Source organism: Caretta caretta, chromosome 5 (genome assembly GCF_965140235.1).
Source record: "Caretta caretta isolate rCarCar2 chromosome 5, rCarCar1.hap1, whole genome shotgun sequence".
Lineage (NCBI taxonomy): Eukaryota > Metazoa > Chordata > Testudines > Cheloniidae > Caretta > Caretta caretta.
Window position 1 is genome coordinate 126256042 of NC_134210.1, and position 19412 is coordinate 126275453.

General features: G+C 48.0%; 1 protein-coding gene across 7 annotated transcripts in view; it reads left to right on the top strand.

The window, feature by feature from the left end:
- FBXO10 (F-box protein 10) overlaps window positions 1–19412 on the top strand; it is a 69711-nt gene that overhangs the window by 33015 nt on the left and 17284 nt on the right. For all 7 annotated transcript variants that reach the window (XM_075128876.1, XM_075128878.1, XM_075128879.1 and 4 more), the window contains 3 exons: window positions 2300–2436; window positions 15098–15168; window positions 16490–16642. In XM_075128876.1, coding sequence (XP_074984977.1) covers window positions 2300–2436; window positions 15098–15168; window positions 16490–16642 — 361 coding nt within the window. The remainder of the gene's footprint in view (window positions 1–2299; window positions 2437–15097; window positions 15169–16489; window positions 16643–19412) is intronic.

A 19412-nucleotide genomic window follows, 5' to 3' on the forward strand; every position in this document is an offset into this window, starting at 1 on the left:
CCTTTTCAGTTCTTCATTAGTGAATTCTGCCTCAGAATAATCTGCTTGATTCAGAGGGCCTCCTGTTGGACAAGTGTATTTCATTTGACATTGAAATGATGGCTCAAGGCAAACAGGATATAGGGCTATTTAAATAACCCCCAAATGTCACCTACCTTGCAATTGCTCTGCTTAGGGAAAGAACAATTACCTACAGGGCATCAGGGCATTCTCCTCATTCTAAATATCCTATCAAATGGACATTGAAATATAGCAATGAAGTCACCTGTGCAATCATGTGATAAATCATGCAGTCATGTGATAAATTACACCTTCCACTTTGGATCAGCTCACCTGCCTTCTGCCCACTGTTCCATCTGCCCTGGGGTTTAATCTCAAACTTCAAATCTCTGAGCAGCAGCCACTAATGGGGGAAAAACCCCAACCAGCCCCAGTAATGCGTCCTCTTGCCCTTCCGATGTGGAATTTCCTCCCTACATTGCCGTGAGCCAACTTCCACAGTGTTGTTATTTATTAAACATTGTTATTACAGTCGCACCCAAAGGTCTAAATCATGACTGGACCCCAGTGTGCTGCGTGCTGTACAAACACTGCTTCCAATCTGAATTACCTCCCCAAGGCTGCGCTGGCCCAAGCCCCAGGATGGGTAATATTCAGCCCTGCGCCAAGGTCAGGTTTAAAGTCCAATATTTTGCAACTCTGCAGCACTTGAAACAGGAGCTTCCCATTGGGAAGAGCTGAGCAGCCAACAGCTCCCATTGTTCTCAGCTGGGGAGAGGGGAATCCCCATTGTTCTCAGCGGGAGCTGTGGGGCACAGAGCATTTTTGAAAATCTGTCCCATAGCTCTTCTGTCCTTCCTTCCCTCACCCTGTCTGCCCCGGGATCAGCTTAGATTGGGCTCTTATCCTGTCTGTCAGCACGCTGTAACTACTCCTTTGGTTACAGGGAGCACTCAGATGACGTAATGAGCTGAGTTGATGCAGGACCAAAGCTGGCTGACCTGGGCTGTGTTCCAGGGCTGCCAAGAAGTATAACATTCTTGTGTAGAGCCGGAGAGATCTTTATATGGAGGAAACGGGAAGACTGAGCCTGACACACTCGCCGTCCTTGCTCTAAGCGTGCTCATCAAGCTCTGTTTATCCCTCTGTTTTTGTCCCCTGAAAGAGCCGGTTGCGGTAAAGACAGTGTGTTGCCATTTGAGTGCACCTAGCAGGACATCTGCCTGTGTCGTGATTAGGTGGTGGCCCCATGTATGTGCGTGAGAAGCATGCAGGTGTATTGCTCCACTCAAAGATCGTGCCCTCCATGGACCAAACAAAATCCTTTGCATTTCAACTGTACAGGACTGCTCTCTCCAGCAGCGGGGAGGGCTCCTGATTGGTTCAGGAGATGTAGAGCTTTCACTTCCATGGTGCTGCCAACAATTCATATTAGGGCTGACCAATGTTTTTTCCCCTCCTCCGCTGGCTGTTTGGTGATGGTCGACCTGGTAGGCACATCACAGAGAGGCACTGCCCAGCATGGCACCCTAGTTGGGTGTCCGCAGGCCTGCTGGGGATAGAATGGGCATGAAGACCCTCTGGCCCCAGGCCTATCCAGGGTCAGGACCCATTGGCAGGGCAGGGTGGAGATGGCTGCAGTGCTGCTGTAACAGCTGGGTAGACTCCAGTCGTGCCAGAGTTATAGATCCAGCATCTGTTTAATAGGCAACAGGTTTAATACAAACAAGAGGAAGTGCTTTTTCACAAAATGCACAATTAACCTGTGGAACTCATTGCCAGGGGAAGTTATGAAGGCCAAAAGTATAACTGGGCTCAAAAAAGAATTAGATACGTTCCTGGAGGATAGGTCCATCGAGGGGTATTAGCCAAGATGGTCAGGGATGTAACCCCATGCTCTGGATGTCTGTAACCTCTGATTGCCAGAAGCAGGGAGTGGGAGATGGGGTGCATCACTCAATGATTGCCTGTTCATTCCCTCTGGGGCACCTGGCATTGGCCACTGTGAGAGGCAGGATGCTGGGCTAGATGGACCATTGGACTGATCCAGTGTGGCAGCTTTAAAGTTATTTCAGTGAGCACTAAATTCATGCAGGAAAATTAAAAGTGGAACAGGACTTTGGTCTACTAAAGGGGTTTCTGTTTTTCTGACCGCTCCTGGCAACTGGGTCCATTGTCCACATCCCTCTCCATACAAGCTGCCCATCTCTCTCCTGCAAGCTCCTGTCGTGTACTTGTCTGAGTGATCTCTTCCTGTTTTGCCTTTATTCTCTCCGCATGTGCATAAATGAAACCGCAGTGTAATAAGATACACAGTGGCCTTCGCTCAGGCATTGTTGTCCTTGGCAACGGAAAAGGCATCATCCGTAGCAATCAGATCTACGGGAATAAAGAAGCTGGCATTTATATTCTGTATAATGGGAACCCCATTGTGAGGTATGTTATTAAGCAATGACCTCTCTTGCTCCCTCCTTTCATGTTTGTCTCCCTCACTGTATGTTTTTCATGTACTAACCTCCTTCCTCAGGTAAGGAGCAGAAATATCACTGTCATGGGGCTTTTCTCTGGCTGCCTCTGTCCCCCAGCAGCTCCCATGTGCAGTTCTCTAATGCTGACCTTTGATTTCAAAGGGAACCGGGCTTGCCGGTGCTGCATTGTTCAGAGAAGGTGGCAGCTGGACTCAGAGTCGGGGGGAGTGAAGCAATCGATCTTCAGACAAGTAATTGACAGGTTTCAGAGGAGCCATGTTAGTCTGTATTCGCAAAAAGAAAAGGAGTACTTGTGGCACCTTAGAGACTAACCAATTTATTTGAGCATAAGCTTTCGTGAGCTACAGCTCACTTCATCAGATGTATACCGTGGAAACTGCAGCAGACTTTATATACACACAGAGAATATCAATACAAATCAGATGTCAAGAATTATAACATTCATAAACCAGTCGGAGAACACTTCAATCTCTCTGGTCACGCAATCACAGACATGAAGGTCGCTATCTTAAAACAAAAAAACTTCAAATCCAGACTCCAGAGAGAAACTGCTGAATTGGAATTCATTTGCAAATTGGATACTATTAATTTAGGCTTAAATAGAGACTGGGAGTGGCTAAGTCATTATGCAAGGTAGCCTGTTTCCTCTTGTTTTTTCCTACCCCCCCCCCCAGATGTTCTGGTTTAACTTGGATTTAAACTTGGAGAGTGGTCAGTTTAGATGAGCTATTACCAGCAGGAGAGTGAGTTTGTGTGTGTATGGGGGTGGGGGGGATGTGAGAAAACCTGGATCTATGCAGGAAATAGCCCGACTTGATTATGTAAAGAGTTGTCACTTTGGATGGGCTAGCACCAGCAGGAGAGTGAATTTGTGTGGGGGGGTGGAGGGTGAGAAAACCTGGATTTGTGCTGGAAATGGCCCACCTGTTGATCACTTTAGATAAGCTATTACCAGCAGGACAGTGGGGTGGGAGGAGGTATTGTTTCATATTCTCTGTGTGTATATAAAGTCTGCTGCAGTTTCCACGGTATACATCTGATGAAGTGAGCTGTAGCTCACGAAAGCTCATGCTCAAATAAATTGGTTAGTCTCTAAGGTGCCACAAGTACTCCTTTTCTTAGAGCCTGGCAGGTTTCCTTCAGACTAGCAGAATTCAGCTGACTTCATTCTTTGGCTGTGGTTCTTCATGAACTCTTCCTACATGCAGTACATAGCTCCTGGTGAGGAGGGGGACAGCGTGTGCTGTTTTCCAGGGTGTCTCCTGGCTCCATAGAGCAGAGATTGGATCATGTGCTAATCTATGCTGGGACTGATCCAGACTCAGTGCAAAATCCCCCCAAACATGTCATAGACTCCCCAAGGCCAGAAGGAACTGCTGTGATCATCTTGTCTGACACTGATCATGTTCTGAAGCCTCTATGTGTCCATCCTCCTCTGCCCCCTCATGCACCCCCACCGGGCAACCCTGCTGTCAAAGCACAGCAGATGGGTGGTTTGATTAGTCATTGATGCTGGAATTGAAAAGTGAGCTCTGGCCTCCTCCCCCCAGGAGAGTAATCTTTTTAGCCTTGATCAAATGAATGGGCCATATCCTTTGGGTCATATCCTGCCTTCGAATTGTGCATGCAACTCTGCTAGCATGGGAAGCAGAACGTTCCCCCTGAGGGCAGGGCATGGAGCCTGCAGGGCATTGCCGCCTGGACAGGTGGTTTCCTCGCATGGGAGTGAGAGGGTGCACTCCCCTGGTGCACGGCTCCTGGTGAAGGTGACACACATTAACCAGAGTGGCCTCCCCCTTAAATTTGACCTTGCTGCTCTCCCTGGTAAGAAGCATTTCAATGTCGTCTGGTGCATTCCAAGGTAGGGCAGGGGATGGATCTATACTCTGCGCCTGCCAGAGTCAGTGGGCACTAGGCAGAAAAAGGGCACAGCCTAATGGTACATCTCTCCTGAGGGGAAATGGAAAGCCATGCAGCTCGTCAAGTCCTCTTCTCTTCAGAGGTTTGCCCTGGTCGTTTTGGTCAGAATGGCCCTGTCCCTTGCTGTTGGGATGGTTGGTTGCTGCCCTCCCACCCCAGACATGGCTGCATTTAGTATTATTATTTATATTGCAGTAGAGCCTAGAGATCATAGAATCATAGAATATCAGGGTTGGAAGGGACCTCAGGAGGTCATCTAGTCCAACCCCCTGCTCAAATCAGGACCAATCCCCAACTAAATCATCCCAGCCAGGACTTTGTCAAGCCTCACCTTAAAAACCACAAAGGAAGGCGATTCCACCACCTCCCTAGGTAATGCATTCCAGTGCTTCACTACTCTCCTAGTGAAACAGTTTTTCCTAATATCCAACCTAAACCTCCCCCACTGCAACTTTAGACCATTACTCCTTGTTCTGTCATTTGCTACCACTGAGAACAGTCTAGATCCATCCTCTTTGGAACCCCCTTTCAGGTAGTGGAAAGCAGCTATCAAATCCCCCTCACTCTTCTCTTCTGCAGACTAAACAATCCCAGTTCCCTCAGCCTCTCCTCATAAGTCATGTGTTCCAGTCCCCTAATCATTTTTGTTGCCCTCTGCTGGACGCTTTCCAATTTTTCCACATCCTTGTAGTGTGGGGCCCAAAACTGGACACAGTACTCCAGATGAGGCCTCACCGATGTCGAATAGAGAGGAATGATCACGTCCCTCGATCTGCTGGCAATACCCCTACTTTTACAGCCCCAAATGCCATTAGCCTTCTTGGCAACAAGGGCACACTGTTGACTCATATCCAGCTTCTCGTCCACTGTAACCCCTATGTCCTTTTCTGCAGAACTGCTGCCGAGCCATTCGGTCCCTAGTCTGTAGTAGTGCATGGGATTCTTCCGTCCTAAGTGTCTTTGTTGAACCTCATCAGATTTCTTTTGGCCCAGTCCTCCAATTTGTCTAGGTCCCTCTGTATCCTATCCCTACCCTCCAGCATATCTACCACTCCTCCCAGTTTAGTGTCATCTGCATACTTGCTGAGGGTGCAGTACATGCCATCCTCCAGATCATTAATAAAGATATTGAACAAAACCAGCCCCAGGACTGACCCTTGGGGCACTCCGCTTGATACCAACTGCCAACTAGACATGGAGCCATCGATCACTACCTGTTGAGCCCAATAATCTAGCCAGCTTTCTATCCACCTTATAGTCCATTCATCCAGCCCATACTTCTTTAACTTGCTGGCAAGAATACTGTGGGAGACTGTATCAAAAGCTTTGCTAAAGTCAAGGAATAACACGTCCACTGCTTTCTCCTCATCGACTGAGCCACTTATCTCGTCATAGAAGGCAATTAGATTAGTCAAGCATGACTTGCCCTTGGTGAATCCATGCTGACTGTTCCTGATCACTTTCCTCTCTAAGTGCTTCAGAATTGATTCCTTGAGGACCTGCTTCATGATTTTTCCAGGGACTGAGATGAGGCTGACTGGCCTGTAGTTCCCCAGATCCTTCTCCTTCCCTTTTTTAAAGATGGGCACTACATTAGCCTTTTTCCAGTCATCCAGGACCTCCCCCGGTCGCCATGAGTTTTCAAAGATAATGGCCAATGGCTCTGCAACCACATCCGCCAACTCCTTTAGCACTCTCGGATCCAGCGCATCCGGCCCCTTGGACTTGTGCTTATCCAGCTTTTCTAAATATTCCCGAACCACTTCCTTCTCCACAGAGGGCTGGTCACCTCCTCCCCATGCTGTGCTGCCCAGTGCAGTAGTCTGGGAGCTGACTTTGTTTGTGAAGACAGAGGCAAAAAAAGCATTGAGTACATTAGCTTTTTCCACCTCCTCTGTCACACAAAAGCTGTAGCTCACGAAAGCTTATGCTCAAATAAATTGGTTAGTCTCTAAGGTGCTACTCTGAAACCTGTCACTAGGTTGCCTCCCTCATCCTAACTGAGATCAGGGCCCCATTGTGTTAGACACCACACACACCGAATGGGAGACAGTCCCTGCCCTGCGGCACTTAGTCCACGTAAATGAGAGAAGAATGATCTTCCCAGGTGTAGAGGTCAGGAACAGAGGCACAGAGAAACAAGTAATTTGTCCAGCCTCTCACACACACACACGCACACAGTCTGGAGCAGGATCAGGAAGTGAATGCAGCTCACTTGCGTCTGAATCTATTACCCTCATCTTCGGGAGCCCTTCCTCTTATTCGGTTCATACATAGGGACCAGAGCTTGTAAAGCATGTTGGGGTGAAAATTGCTGTCTCAATATACAATATTAGAACACTTAACATTGTGAAATAAGCTGCCATATTTCCTTCATTTGCCTTCTCTCCCCCCCCCCAACCACTTAATGATCCTCCTTTGTTCGACTTTTAAGTAATTTGGTTTTTGTATTTTAAATTGTAATAACCATACTGTGAACTTAGATAAAGTGACTTTCTCCTGAATGAGCCCAAATTGAATTACAAAGTCTATTTAAACCACTTCAGCCACTGTTGAAATGCAGCCCCCTCTGGGGTGGAATCTAGGATGGAATCCAGCCAGCATGTAACAGCTCATAGCAACACTACACAACAGTGTAGGCAAGGAGGGAAGAAAAATATTATACGGAATTGTAACTGCAAGGGATGTATAGTAGGCAAAATGTGATTATTCATGCTAATAATATGTATAATTAAGCCCAAATCTTGCAGTCCTTATTTAAGTAAAACTCCCACTAACTTCTCATTAGTCCACATTCTGTGCTGAGTGCAGAGCTGAAAGTATTATTTTGAGCTACTTGTAAAAATGCTTAAGTCTCGATTGCAGAACCACTTGTTCCAGGATGGGAGCTAGGGTTGGCAAGTGCAAGACCGATTTACTGTGCTGTAAAACACCAGGGTCAAGAGGGGGTCTCTTTTATAAAGGATTATGGAAGTGCTCCATCAGACAAGTAGCAATTTATAAAATGGACCGGTCTTTGTGATGATGTGGCTAATAAGTCTGGAGAAAGACAGGCTGGAGAGCAAGTGATTCATTATGTGGCTTTCATTTTCTCCCTAGTCACAGTGTCACTGGCAGGTTGCTAAAGCAGGTTATAATCAAGAGCAATCAAGATCAGTTGTTGATGCAAGAGAGGAGGAAAGGGAACGAAGAGGCAGGGATAATTTACTCTCGGGTTCCAGTAGGGGAAGAAATTTTATTCTGCACAAGACAGTATTGCTAGCCCAATCATTGCTGAGTAGGCCGTGGGAATTTAAAAGAACCCTTGCCTTCGCTCCCCTACCAGTCACCATGCTTGATTCCCCCCGCATTTGGAAGCACTCTTGTTCCTACCAACCACGTCATTCTGTGCTGCTCGCACAACGCCGTGGGACAATGAGCCTTCCTTGGCTACTGCTGAAACCGAACCTGCTGCCCTGGCTCTATCCCTGTTGTGACTCTAAATATGCAGATAATAGGGATTGCCATGCCAATAATTGACTGAGTTAGCCTGTCTTCCAAACCCTTTAGCTGTCCTGACTGGCTGCCTGTAATTCAGACAGATGGCTTCCAGACGTTAGGGTTGTAGCCAAAGCTCCTAGGCACTGCACTGCCATTGATTTTGATGCCCTTAGGCCCCTTAGCACTTTTTAAAGTCCCACTAGGTACCTGTGTGCATCTTTGGTGCCTAAATACCTTTAAAAATCTGGCCCTTAGTGACTTCGGAGCCTATGTTCCATTTTCCAAAGCACTGAAGTCAGGATTTAGGCTCCAAAAGGCCCAATCCTCATAGGTATCTAGGTGCTGACCCGTTGATTTCAGTGGGAGTTAGGCACCGAAATGCCTCTGAGGATTAGGGTCTGAAATAATCAAGGGGCTTTTGAAAATAGGGCTGATGCTCCTAAATCACATAGGTGCTTTTGAAGTTCTTACTGCAGTGGAATAGCTCTGTTTCCCTTCTCAGGCACTGAATCGCATGTGGGCAATAGGACATGAATGTCGCGGTCCCAGGCTGCACCTTTAAAAATACCCTTCTGTATGAGCTTTGGATTTCGGCATAGCAGGGAAATGTGACTGTTAGACAACCAGAGGGTTACCCCTTTGGACATCTGAACGTCATTTGGATGCATCTCTTGGGCAAGATTTTGAAAATTCTTCTCAACAGTAACAGTGACTCCCATGAAACGTCAAATGCACAGCAAATGCGGGTACCATATCTTCAGCTTTTCAGTTCTTCTTGCGTTGCTCACTGTGTTTCTGTTGTAGTCATGGAACAAGGTTGGCTTCCTCCGGCTGTCAAAACTGAGCTGGGCTGACTAGGCATTAAGTGTAATTGAGCCTGGAGCGACTGCTTTGAATTCAAGCTGTGCAGTCGTGAGCACAGGAACTTCCCTGTGCACATACAGAAAACGGGAGGGCAGTGCCCCAGGCAATGCTGCTGTCAGGTGCCCAAGGGCAGGGAAAGCCCTTGTTTCCGGTTGTCCTCGGTGCTTTATCTGCACTTGGAGAAATACTGTTCTGTGAGTGCAATCTGATGCCCACTTTTAGAGAAAATAGCCCTGGCCCCCTTGAGCCCCTGCATTCTGCCTCTAGGCAGGGATTCCAGTCGCTAGCCTGCTCAGTAATGCAGCCCAGATGGAACAAAGCACGTTAAACATCTCCCTAGAGCCCCCAGTGGGTCATTCTCTGGTGAGTTTGTGTTTGTGGCTTGGATTTCTGTACCTGGGTCCAGTGCTGATTCTCATCACTCTTTCTGGGTGGGCACTGAGGCAGGTCCTGGGTGAGGTTCTCTAGTCGGTAGATAGATTTTCCTTTTTGTAAACTCTAGGCTAAATTGTACGGGTTGAGCACAGCCCCTTGTAAGGGGTGCTGCACCAGCACGGTGCCCCTGAGAGTAACGGAGGGCTCTGTGCTTCCCAAAGTATCACTTCTCTGCTAAGGAGGAGAACAGGTTTACTACAGCCCCTTCAATGGTGCAACCTACTCCTCACACAACCCGCTCTGCTGGACATGGGGGTATGCAGAGTCCTGGCTATGCCTGCCCACTCTGACCTTCCTCTCTCCCTTCCCCAAGAGCTCCCACCAAGGGAAGGCCCCACTGACTGCAGAAACCATGATTCTGGGCAGCCCTTGCTCATACTGCCCAAAGGAGGGAGTGGGGGTTTAAAAGAGTTCTAAAAGAGCTGGCTGAGGAGCTCACTGACCATGAGGTCCCAGTGCAACACTGTGGCCAAAGAAACTTATGCATCCCAGGATTGCGTTAGCTGGGGAATCTCGAGCAGGAGCAGAGAGATTTTTACCTCTGTTTTTGGCACTGGTGCAACCACTGCTGGAATGCTGTGTCCGGTTCTGGTGCCCACAGTTTAAGAAGGCTGTTGCTAAAGTGGAGAGAAAAGCCATGAGAATGATTAAAAGATTAGAAAACCTGCCTTGTAGTGATAGACATAAGGAACTCAGTCTATTTAGTTTGACAGAAATAACGCTAAAGGGTGACTTGATGTAAGTACCTACATGGGGAACAAATATTTAATAATGGGCTCTCCAGTCTAGCAGAGAAAGGTGTAACGTGATCCAGTGGCTGGAAGTTGAAACTAGACAAATTCAGGTTGGAAATCGGGCATAAGTTATTTTTATCAGTGAGAGCGATTAACCATTGGAACAATTTACCAAGGGCCGTGGTGGATTCTCCATCCCTGACAATTTTTAACTTCAGTTTGGGTGTTTTTCTAGGATTCCTGCTCTAGGAATTATTGTGGGGCAGTTCTCTGGCCTGTGCTATGATGAGCATGATGGTCCCTTTTGGCCTCTGAATCTGTGAGGTGCTCTCTGCTGCCTCCCGGGTGGCTGCAGAGGGGCTAGCTACAATCTCAGGGCTTGTCTTCCCTGCACAGTTAACCTGAGTTATAACTCAAGTGTTGCCCCTAACCTGAGTCCCATCCACCCCCACCCCCCTGCCCCACTTCACTCGAGTGTGGTGGTGCTTTTCCCTCGAGTTGGCTGGTCCATCGGCTACAGCTCGAGTTAGCACAACTCATCAGCTGCTAACACGGCCACCCTGCAGCGTGGACGCAGGCTAGCTCCACTTGAGAGTTACAAGTCTTCCAGTGCCTTCCCATAATTCCTCCGGTATGCCCAGACACAACAGACAAATTCTCGCACAGTTCACTGGGAAAGAGTGCCTAGAGCGGCTCAGCAGAGTGCAGCGCAAAAAACCATGGGGTGGGCTCCCAGAAATCTCAGCAGCACCCCCGAGGGAGGAGCCAGCAGCCCCAGCGTTCTCTTGCGGCCAGGCCATTCTCAGGCGAGCGAGGTTGACCAGAGAGGAGTCACTCAAGTGAGTCTAACTTGCGCTAACTGCGGTGAAGACGGACCCTAAGGCGCTGGAGGGGTGACTATTAATACATGACTGTAAAGCTTGTAGCTTCTCACAGTAGATCATGTCATGCTGGAGATGAAGTAACCCTTTCCCATTCCACAGCATTGCCAAAGGCCTCACGTATCTTCTCTGCCTGCAGGCGGAGGCTCTTTTCATCCTGTATGATGACCCATCACTGCTAGGAGGCTATGGGATTTTGGCCCTGGTGGGGGACCCTTAATCACACTGATGTGCAGGTGCTCCAGGATGTCATGCCGCTGACATCAATGAAACTGCTCCTTTGAGAATGCGGGTTCTCTATGTCATAGGGCAGGGTTCCTTCCCCCAGGACGCCTCGCGGCAAACAGGCCTCATGCGCTCCTGCGTAGGTCCAACGCTGTGTGCGTCATTCCCAATGTGCTACACAAGTGCTTGTTCTCCGGAGCATAAGGCTTTTACCTTTTCCCTCAGCGCAGGGGGAGAGATCTCATCGCTTGGCGATCCGGGGCATCTCTGGCGCTTCCTCCCAGCCTCCCTTGCTCCCCTGTCTTGCGTTTAACAAGCTGAACCTCTTGGGCAGCTGTTTAATCATCCGGTCCGTAACTGATCGTCTCCTCAGTTTGGCCCATGTGGGGGTGCTTGGGAAGTGCAGTGACAAGTCAGCCTTAGGTGACTCACAACCTACCAGCCCCTTGTTGGGACTTACTGGTACAGCACCCAGGGGCCTTGGGTTTCCCAGAACGTTTCCCCTGGCTAGAGTGAAATGATCCCCAGGGGAACAATTCTTTTTGCATCTCCTGCATTCATTCTCCCTTCCTGAGCTGAGTTTGCTCTGCGGACTCGGAGGAGAAGCGGATATTGTATGCGCACTCTCAGTGTGGTACCAAAGCAGCGGTGGTGCACGCCGATGTGTTTGCTGATCAACGATGTGATACGGCACCGGTATATTTCAAAGCGTGATCCAGTAAGTTCATAACAACCCGGTGAGGGCAGCCCAGGTGGATGAAAGCAGCCTGTTGGCAGTGCAGTGCAGTTTGACAGGTACTGAGTTCTTGGCAAATGCTGCATGCACATCACAAGCTCCGATTGCTGCTAATGATGTTCTACCTCCAGCTGTCCCACCACGAAGCCCATGTGCTGATCCTGTGTGCAAACGAGAATGGAAGGGCTCTGCTTTTGTCTCTGCCTCCCGGCTCCACTCACCATCCCCTCTCCAACAGGGCTGAACCACCATCCCTGCAAACAGCCAGCCAGAAGCTCTTGCCTCCCCCTGGATGGGGAACCTTATGCTCAGTTTAAACCCTGTTGCCATTGAATAACCCCAATCATTCGTACCTCCTTGCAGCCGAGAGTTCTGTAGATGTCCTCTCCCTCCCCTTCTCCTTGCTTGCCTATCCATGTGCTCTCCCTACCAGAGAGGGCTTTGTCTTGAGCTTTCTGGCAAGATGCAGAGCTTTCCAGCCAATGACCACACTGTGCCTCAGTTTCCCCATCTGTAAAATAGGAGTAATAGTCACCTCTGAAAATTTCATTGCCATCCTCTCAGAGTAGGCACTGTCAGTGCAAAGGGTAAGTAGTCACACATGAACCACCCATCTGTTTTTATACAAACTCCCATTAACCCCAATGACTGTTGTTGTTTTTTATATCTGTATTGTGGTAGCAGCTAGAGGATTGCCCTCCCCTCCTCCTTGTGCTAGACACTGTACAGACATTTACCAAAGAGATAATCTTTGCCCGACAGAGTTTGTAATCTAAGTGTAAGGCCAGAGACAACAGACAGCTGTGTACATGGAACAATGGCAGGCCATGGCCCGTTAGTATAAAGACACAAGGTGGCACTGACGAGAGATTCCGCTGCCTGATCTTTGTCCATGGAGCCTGCACAGAGAGCTCGTCAATGAGCAGCAGCAATGGTTTTAAACGATACTATCCCGCTGCAGAACAAAACATTCGGGCGGCGTTCATTTTCCCCAGTGCATTTTGAAGTGAGTTATACCCGCGAATGAGCTGCTATCATTCTAAATGTTTGCATCGCCTCACAGAAGATGCATTTTTGAAAAGACAACCGAATTAAATCGTTGGGTGGATGTGTGTGTGTGTATTTGTTTGTGGGCGGAGGTGTGGTACTTTCTCCTTTTGTTGTGTGGCAGCAGCTCTCTATATAAATAGCTCTCTAAATATTGCGTCTTCTGTGAGCACTGCATTGTATTTCAGGGACAGAGAGATCCTAACGCATAATGCTGTAATGTTATTACTGCAGTTTTCTCAACACACGCTAGTGATAGAGAAAATGTGGATGCTTCTCTGTATAGTACAAATACAATTGCAAATAGGAGTAAATGAACGCATGCTCTGAGCGTACTGAGCAAACTGAGACATTCAATATATAATGGCCAGATGTCCATATGATCATTCAGCGCCTCCTGTGGTCTTAGACTGTCCGTTATAAAACACTGCCCATTTAGGGTGTAGAGCAGTGGTGGGCAAACTACGGCCCAGGGGCCACAACTGGCCCTCCAGTCATTTTAATCTGGTTCTTGAGCTCCCGCCAGGGAGCGGGGTCGGGGTCTTGCTACATTCTGCACAGCTCCCGGAAGGAGGGGCATATCACCACTCCAGCTCCTATGCGAAGGGGCAGCCAGGGGGCTCTGCACACTGCCCCTGCCCCAAGCGCTGCCCTGCAGCTCCCATTGGCTGGAAACTACAGCCAATGGGAGCTGCAGGGGTGGCACCTGCGGACAGGGCAGCACGCAGAGCTGCCTGGCTGCGTGTCCACATAGGAACTGGAGGGGGGGCATGCTGCTGTTTCTGGGAGCTGCTTGAGGTAAGCGCCACCTGGAGGCTGCCCCTTGGTCCCAGCCCGGAGCACCCTCCTGCACCCTGAACCCCTCATCCCCAGCCCCACTCCAGAGCCCGCACCCCAGCCTGAGCCCTCCCGTCCTCCAACTCCCAGTTTCATGAGCATTCATGGCCCACCATACATTTCCATAACCAGATGTGGCCCTGCAAACCTCTGAGGATCTGGGCCTTTGCACTCCCCATGGTACCTGTTGCCGGAGCACAGTACACGAACGGAGATGGTGCAATGCTCAGAGACGTATCCCAAATGTCCACAACTCATTTATTTACAGTGAGAATAGGGGGGCTATTCAGCACGTTGCCTTTTATGCCCAAAGTTGCTAAGATGTGAGACGTAGGGCCCTTTATTCTCGTGAGTAATCCTCGCTCGTGCAAGGGGTCCTGTTGAAATTATTGGGACAGCGTGGGTAAGTGTCTGCGGGATCAGACTGTAATTGCCTTTCCAACAAACAGCTCCGTGGTTTTTACCCTTTTGCTTGCCTCACTCCTCTTTATGACACAGCAAACTGAAAACAATTAAAGTGCAACTTACTGAGCCAAAATCCATCCTTACTTACACTCACGCAACATCACGGGAGTGTAAATGACAATAAGATTTGTCCCATGGTGCTTCTGAGCCAAAATATGTGACTTTTATTTTTGCTTTGAAATAAAATGTGCACGTTATGCTTTGATGGATCAGGCCAGCTTCTTTGCCAGCTGGGACTAACCCATGTGACTTCACTTGAATTGTGGATTTGCATTGGAAAGCAGAATCTGGACTATTTTTTTCCAGTTTACTTTGCCTTCCATTGACGCGTTGATGTGCGTTATGGGGGTTCTCTCTGTATTCCGCTAATGGAGGATCATCCCATTTGATGCCCTTTACTGCAGTTTGCGGGGTTACATTTATGAAGATCTGTGAATTGAGAGCATTTTCAAACCTGCTGTTTCCTAATTTTGTGGCTTCTTTATGTTTTATAACAAGTATATTAGCGGGTCTTGCAATATGATGTACATTTCCAACAATAGCTGTCTCTAATGATAGGGTTGCTTCTGATGCTTTGTATTTTAGTGTGTTTTCCCCCATTTGATTGGCATTACAATTCATATTTTGAACTACATGAAAGTTATCCAAACACCTGCAGCTCGGTTGTCTTATAAGTTCTGCATGTATCTTCTCCTCCGTCTATTTTTCCCTCGTTACACATGACCATTTTATTGTCACGACACAGCTTGATGCAGTCTCATTAAAGAAGAAAAGGAAATGAACTACGGCCTAGAGCCAGTCAACCAGGTAGCACTTTGAACAGAAGCGCTCTCTGTTGGATAATGTGTAAAGGATATAAGGGCTACTGCATCAGTTCCTTTAACCCAGAAAGTCTAGTTAGGGCAAATCTGTGTGTGATTAACATATAATACAAAGAGCAACAACGTTGGCAGCTAACTTTGTTTTCCTTTCTTTCTACTCTAGTGGGAACCATATATTCCAGGGGCTTGCAGCTGGTATAGCAGTGAATGAGAATGGAAGAGGCCAAATAATAGGTATATAATTTAAAACCAGCTTTGTTATGCATGATGGACAGTGTTTCCTAATGGGCGTCAGGCTTCTAAGTCATACTTAGATGCATCTTTCTTGCAAAGTTATTTTTGTTTTAGACTCAGTGGCTGGGTGCAAACTCTATTGGAATCAGCCTTAGACTTAGATCATCAGTCCATACGCCAATAAGGGAGGGTGTAGGCATGTCTTTTCTGTATTGTTTCACTGGAATCATTGGTCTCTCCTTGGCACTGTTTGTTCATAGAGCTGTGCTATGGAAGCATCATTCCAGATTAACTGTATTTTTACTCGTCCAGTATTTGGTTTTCACGGCGAGCTTGAATCGTCAACGTTATTCTACTTCAGTGGCATCTTGAAGTTGTTTCCCCTAGCAATTGTTCTGCTTAACATATACGTGTGAAGGAGAGAGGCTAATTATGTAGAACTGGTGATACTCCTAAGATGCTGAATACACTGCTGCCCTCCGTTTGCAGTTATGGACAGTAATTGTACTTAATTAAATCTTTTATGTTGTTCCATAGGGCAAGATTATAATTGTTGCCCTATTTTCCATCAGAAAAAAGTAAATACAAATCCACCACTATGGACTTTTTAAAAAAGTTAATATGTTTCTAAAAAAGCCTGAATTGCTCCCAAGAGACAGTGCAGGATAAATACTCACTAGAACGTAGAAGATAGTAATAGTGTGGCTCACGCTAAAATTAAATCTTTTCTTTTGTTTCAAAAGACAGAAGCAGTAATCTGCTTCTGCTGTAACCATTGGTCCTGTCTCCAGCCATTGTTGCTCTTGCATCTCCTTTTCCTGTGTTGTTGCTCTACTGAGCTGGGTCAGGCCCCTCTGTGATTGGGTAGAGAACGGTGCTTATCCAGGCCCAATCCTGTGAATCCGGTTAACTTCGCCAAGAGCAAATTCAGGCCAGTTATATGGGATGATTTGCAAACAAAAAGAGGTGAAATTTGCTAAATAAATGGTGGGTGAAATCCTGGCTTCATTCTAGTCATTTTGCTTTTGACTTCACTGGGGTCAGGATATAATTCGATGTGTTTTGTGAATTTACTCAGTTCAGCTGTATGTGCGTCATTTCCGCACTTCCCCAGCTGGGTTCTTCTGCCCCTGTTACAAACACGCACTTTGCTTTTCAGCTTCTTTGCTTTTCAGGACTTCCCAGCAGTGTGTGTGACTGTCAGATGTATAATTGTTTAGCAGCTACGCCCCGGGGATGGACTGTGCATAGGAACACAGCACAGCCTCTGTTCTTTCAGTGGGGCTCTCTGGTGATTTTTCTCTCTCCTGCTCTGTGTTAGAAAACGTCATTCGTGAGAACCAGTGGGGAGGGGTGGACATCCGGCGTGGGGGTGACCCTGTCCTTAGGAGCAACCTGATCTGCTGTGGCTACTCGGATGGAGTGGTCGTGGGAGAGAGAGGCAAGGGGCTCATCGAAGGAAACACCATTTACGGTAAGAAGCCAAAAATATGGAAAATGCCTTGGGCTCCTGCCCTCAGCTCTCCACGCCCTACTGTGCTGTCCCCCACCTTTTGCTTAATCAAGGGTCCTGTGCAGCTTTAGAGTTGGATTCCATGCTGAGCAAGGGCAGGGGAGGTGGGAAGGAAGTCAGTTATGGCTCCCTGATTCTCTGCCCCAGCACAACTAAGAGCAGCCTAGATGCTACTCTAACTTGTGCCAGCAGGCTGTGGTCCTCAAGGGACAATACCCTAGCTGGGGATAGCCACTCCTCCTTCCCTCTCCCTGTCCCTAACACAACCCTTGTGCCAAGGGAAGGGTCCCTGGTGATGAGGGGAGCTGGCTGTGTATCCACTGGACTCCTTTAAACTGGGGGAATCCATGATGGGGGACTTGCAGCCAATCTCCACTCCCTTTGTCCTGCCTTGGTCTGACATTCTGGGGACTACCCAGACCGGTAAGAGGTTCTCTCACCACCTTCCCTGTACCTTCAGGGGCCTTGGTGCTCTGAAAATTCCTTTTAGAGTAGCAGCCATGTTAGTCTGTATCTGCAAAAAGTCCACAATCACAAGGTCTCACCCCGACTCTCACCAGCCTAGCTACTCCTGGCAGGTTGTTGCCAACAGCCCTTCCAGTCCCATCTCCTCAAACCCAGTCTCCCCAAGTTCTTAATTACCAGACGCTCAGCCCGTTCCCCTCTTGTTCATCGTCTGTGCAGCCCTCCTGTTATCAGCTTGCTTCGGCACAGACACTCCATGCACAAGTACTCCTGTTTTCTTTCCATGCAGTTTGTGCAACAGAGACCTGCTTGGGGAGAAAAACAGCAACCGGAGGGGTTCTGCCATCGCTGTAAGTTAATCCACCTCCCTGAGAGATGGAGACTAGGTTGACGGAAGAATTCTTCTGTCCATCTAGTGCTGTCTACACCAGGGGTTAGGTTGGCGTAACTACATTTCTCGGGGAGGTGGATTTTTAACATCCCTGAGAGACGCAGCTAGGCCAATGTACGTTTCCAGTATAGACCAGCCCTTCGTTCCCGAACGCTGGGGTTTTCTTTGCAGCTTTGAGCTGTTTCTGTTTGCTTGCATAGTTCCTCATTGCTTTTTTTCCTGGGCTGGACAATGGCTAAGTGCTTGGCGCCGCCCTGGTCTGGCTGTGAGATGCTGCCGAAGTTGTACCACGTTTAAAACTACAATTTTCCACATGCATTCATAACCGTAACGACTGTTCAGTTCAGTGTATACCAAGCTTTCGTAAAGATCTTACTTGCTATACGTTCATTGTACGATAACACAGCATGCAATCCGTTGGTTTAACTGCTTATTTGGGGGGGGGGGGGGGTTTAAACCTTTTGTTCTCCCCTTGGGGTGTCGAGACCCTGATTGTCATGCTTGGAGCCTGCCCTGAGGGAGTGGATTGGACAGGGAATCTGTCCCTTTGTGTAGAATGATGTATCCCTAGGGATAGGTGTGTACTGCAGGGGCTGCAGAACAGCCGCTAATGGCCAGCTCTCACCTCACACCAGTGCTGCTGTCTTTATGTCTCAAGCCTTGGGAAGACTTCTCTAGGAAAAGTCCCTGGCCACCCAAAGCTGAGAGCTGTGGTCCAGTTGGGCAACAATTAGCCTGTTTTGGGCTATAGGAGGTCCAGAAACGAGTGTTATCTGGGATCAGTGGTGGGAGTGATAGGAGAACATACAGATTAATAGGAGAATAGGGGAATTCAAATGAGAACAGCAGGTCCCTTTAGGTGAAAGAAAAGGGGAGAGAGTAAATATGCTCTGGCTTGTTAGTTGCGTTTTTAAAATTAAATGCTCAGGTTGGAGCAATAAATAAATCCCAGTTTCACAGGATCAAAATGAAACGGCGGCACATGTGAAAAGCTGTTGGAACCCCAGGTATGAGCTCCTGTGCCTTGCACCGAGTATGTACAGCCTGACCCAAAGCCCTTTGAAGTCCGTGGGAGTCATTGTGTTGACTGCCGTGTGCTTTGGATTGGTCCCTTAACGAGGAGGGAGGCAAGAGGTGAATTAGGGCTAAAGGGACAGGAAAGGAGGAGCAAAGACAACAAGCCTCTAACTGGGGAGTGCAGGGTGACAGTTTCCTATTTTTAGTAGGTTTATTATTTCAGTAATGCCCCTTGTGATGTATGTGCATTATTAATAACAAGCTCTTATCTAGCACTTTTCATTAGCAGGTCTCAAAGTGCTTTACAAAGAAGGTGAGTATCATTATCCCCATTTTACAGCTAGGGAAACTGAGGCACCGCGAGGGGAAGCGACTTCCCCCAGGTCACCCAGCAGGCCACGGGCAGAGCTGGGGATAGAACCCAAGACTCCTGAGTCCTAGTCCAGTGCCAAGATCACGCTGCCTCACTGACTATGTAAACCCATAGTGAGATTATTTAGCGAGCTATGTGGTAGAGGTGACTACAGTAGAAGTAAAGGGATGTGATTAGGAAAGAGAAAAACGAGGTTGACTCCTTGGGAAAACTCACCTCTGGAGGCTGTAGTATGATCTTGCAGGGGCAGTGGTAGAAGATGCATTCCCTGAGACTTTCAAAACCTTACTAGAAAAGGAAATAACCATTCACCAGCAGGGGAAAGGCATGAAACTTAATAGGTCTTTCCCTATTCTGGCTTCTCGGCTGCAAGATGATGAACGGTAAAGCAGCTGTTCCAATATGCATACTTGGTGCTGATGCCATGAGCTGGAATTAGAAGCCTCTATATGCTGCGGTGGGGGCAGAAAAGGAATAAGGAGAAA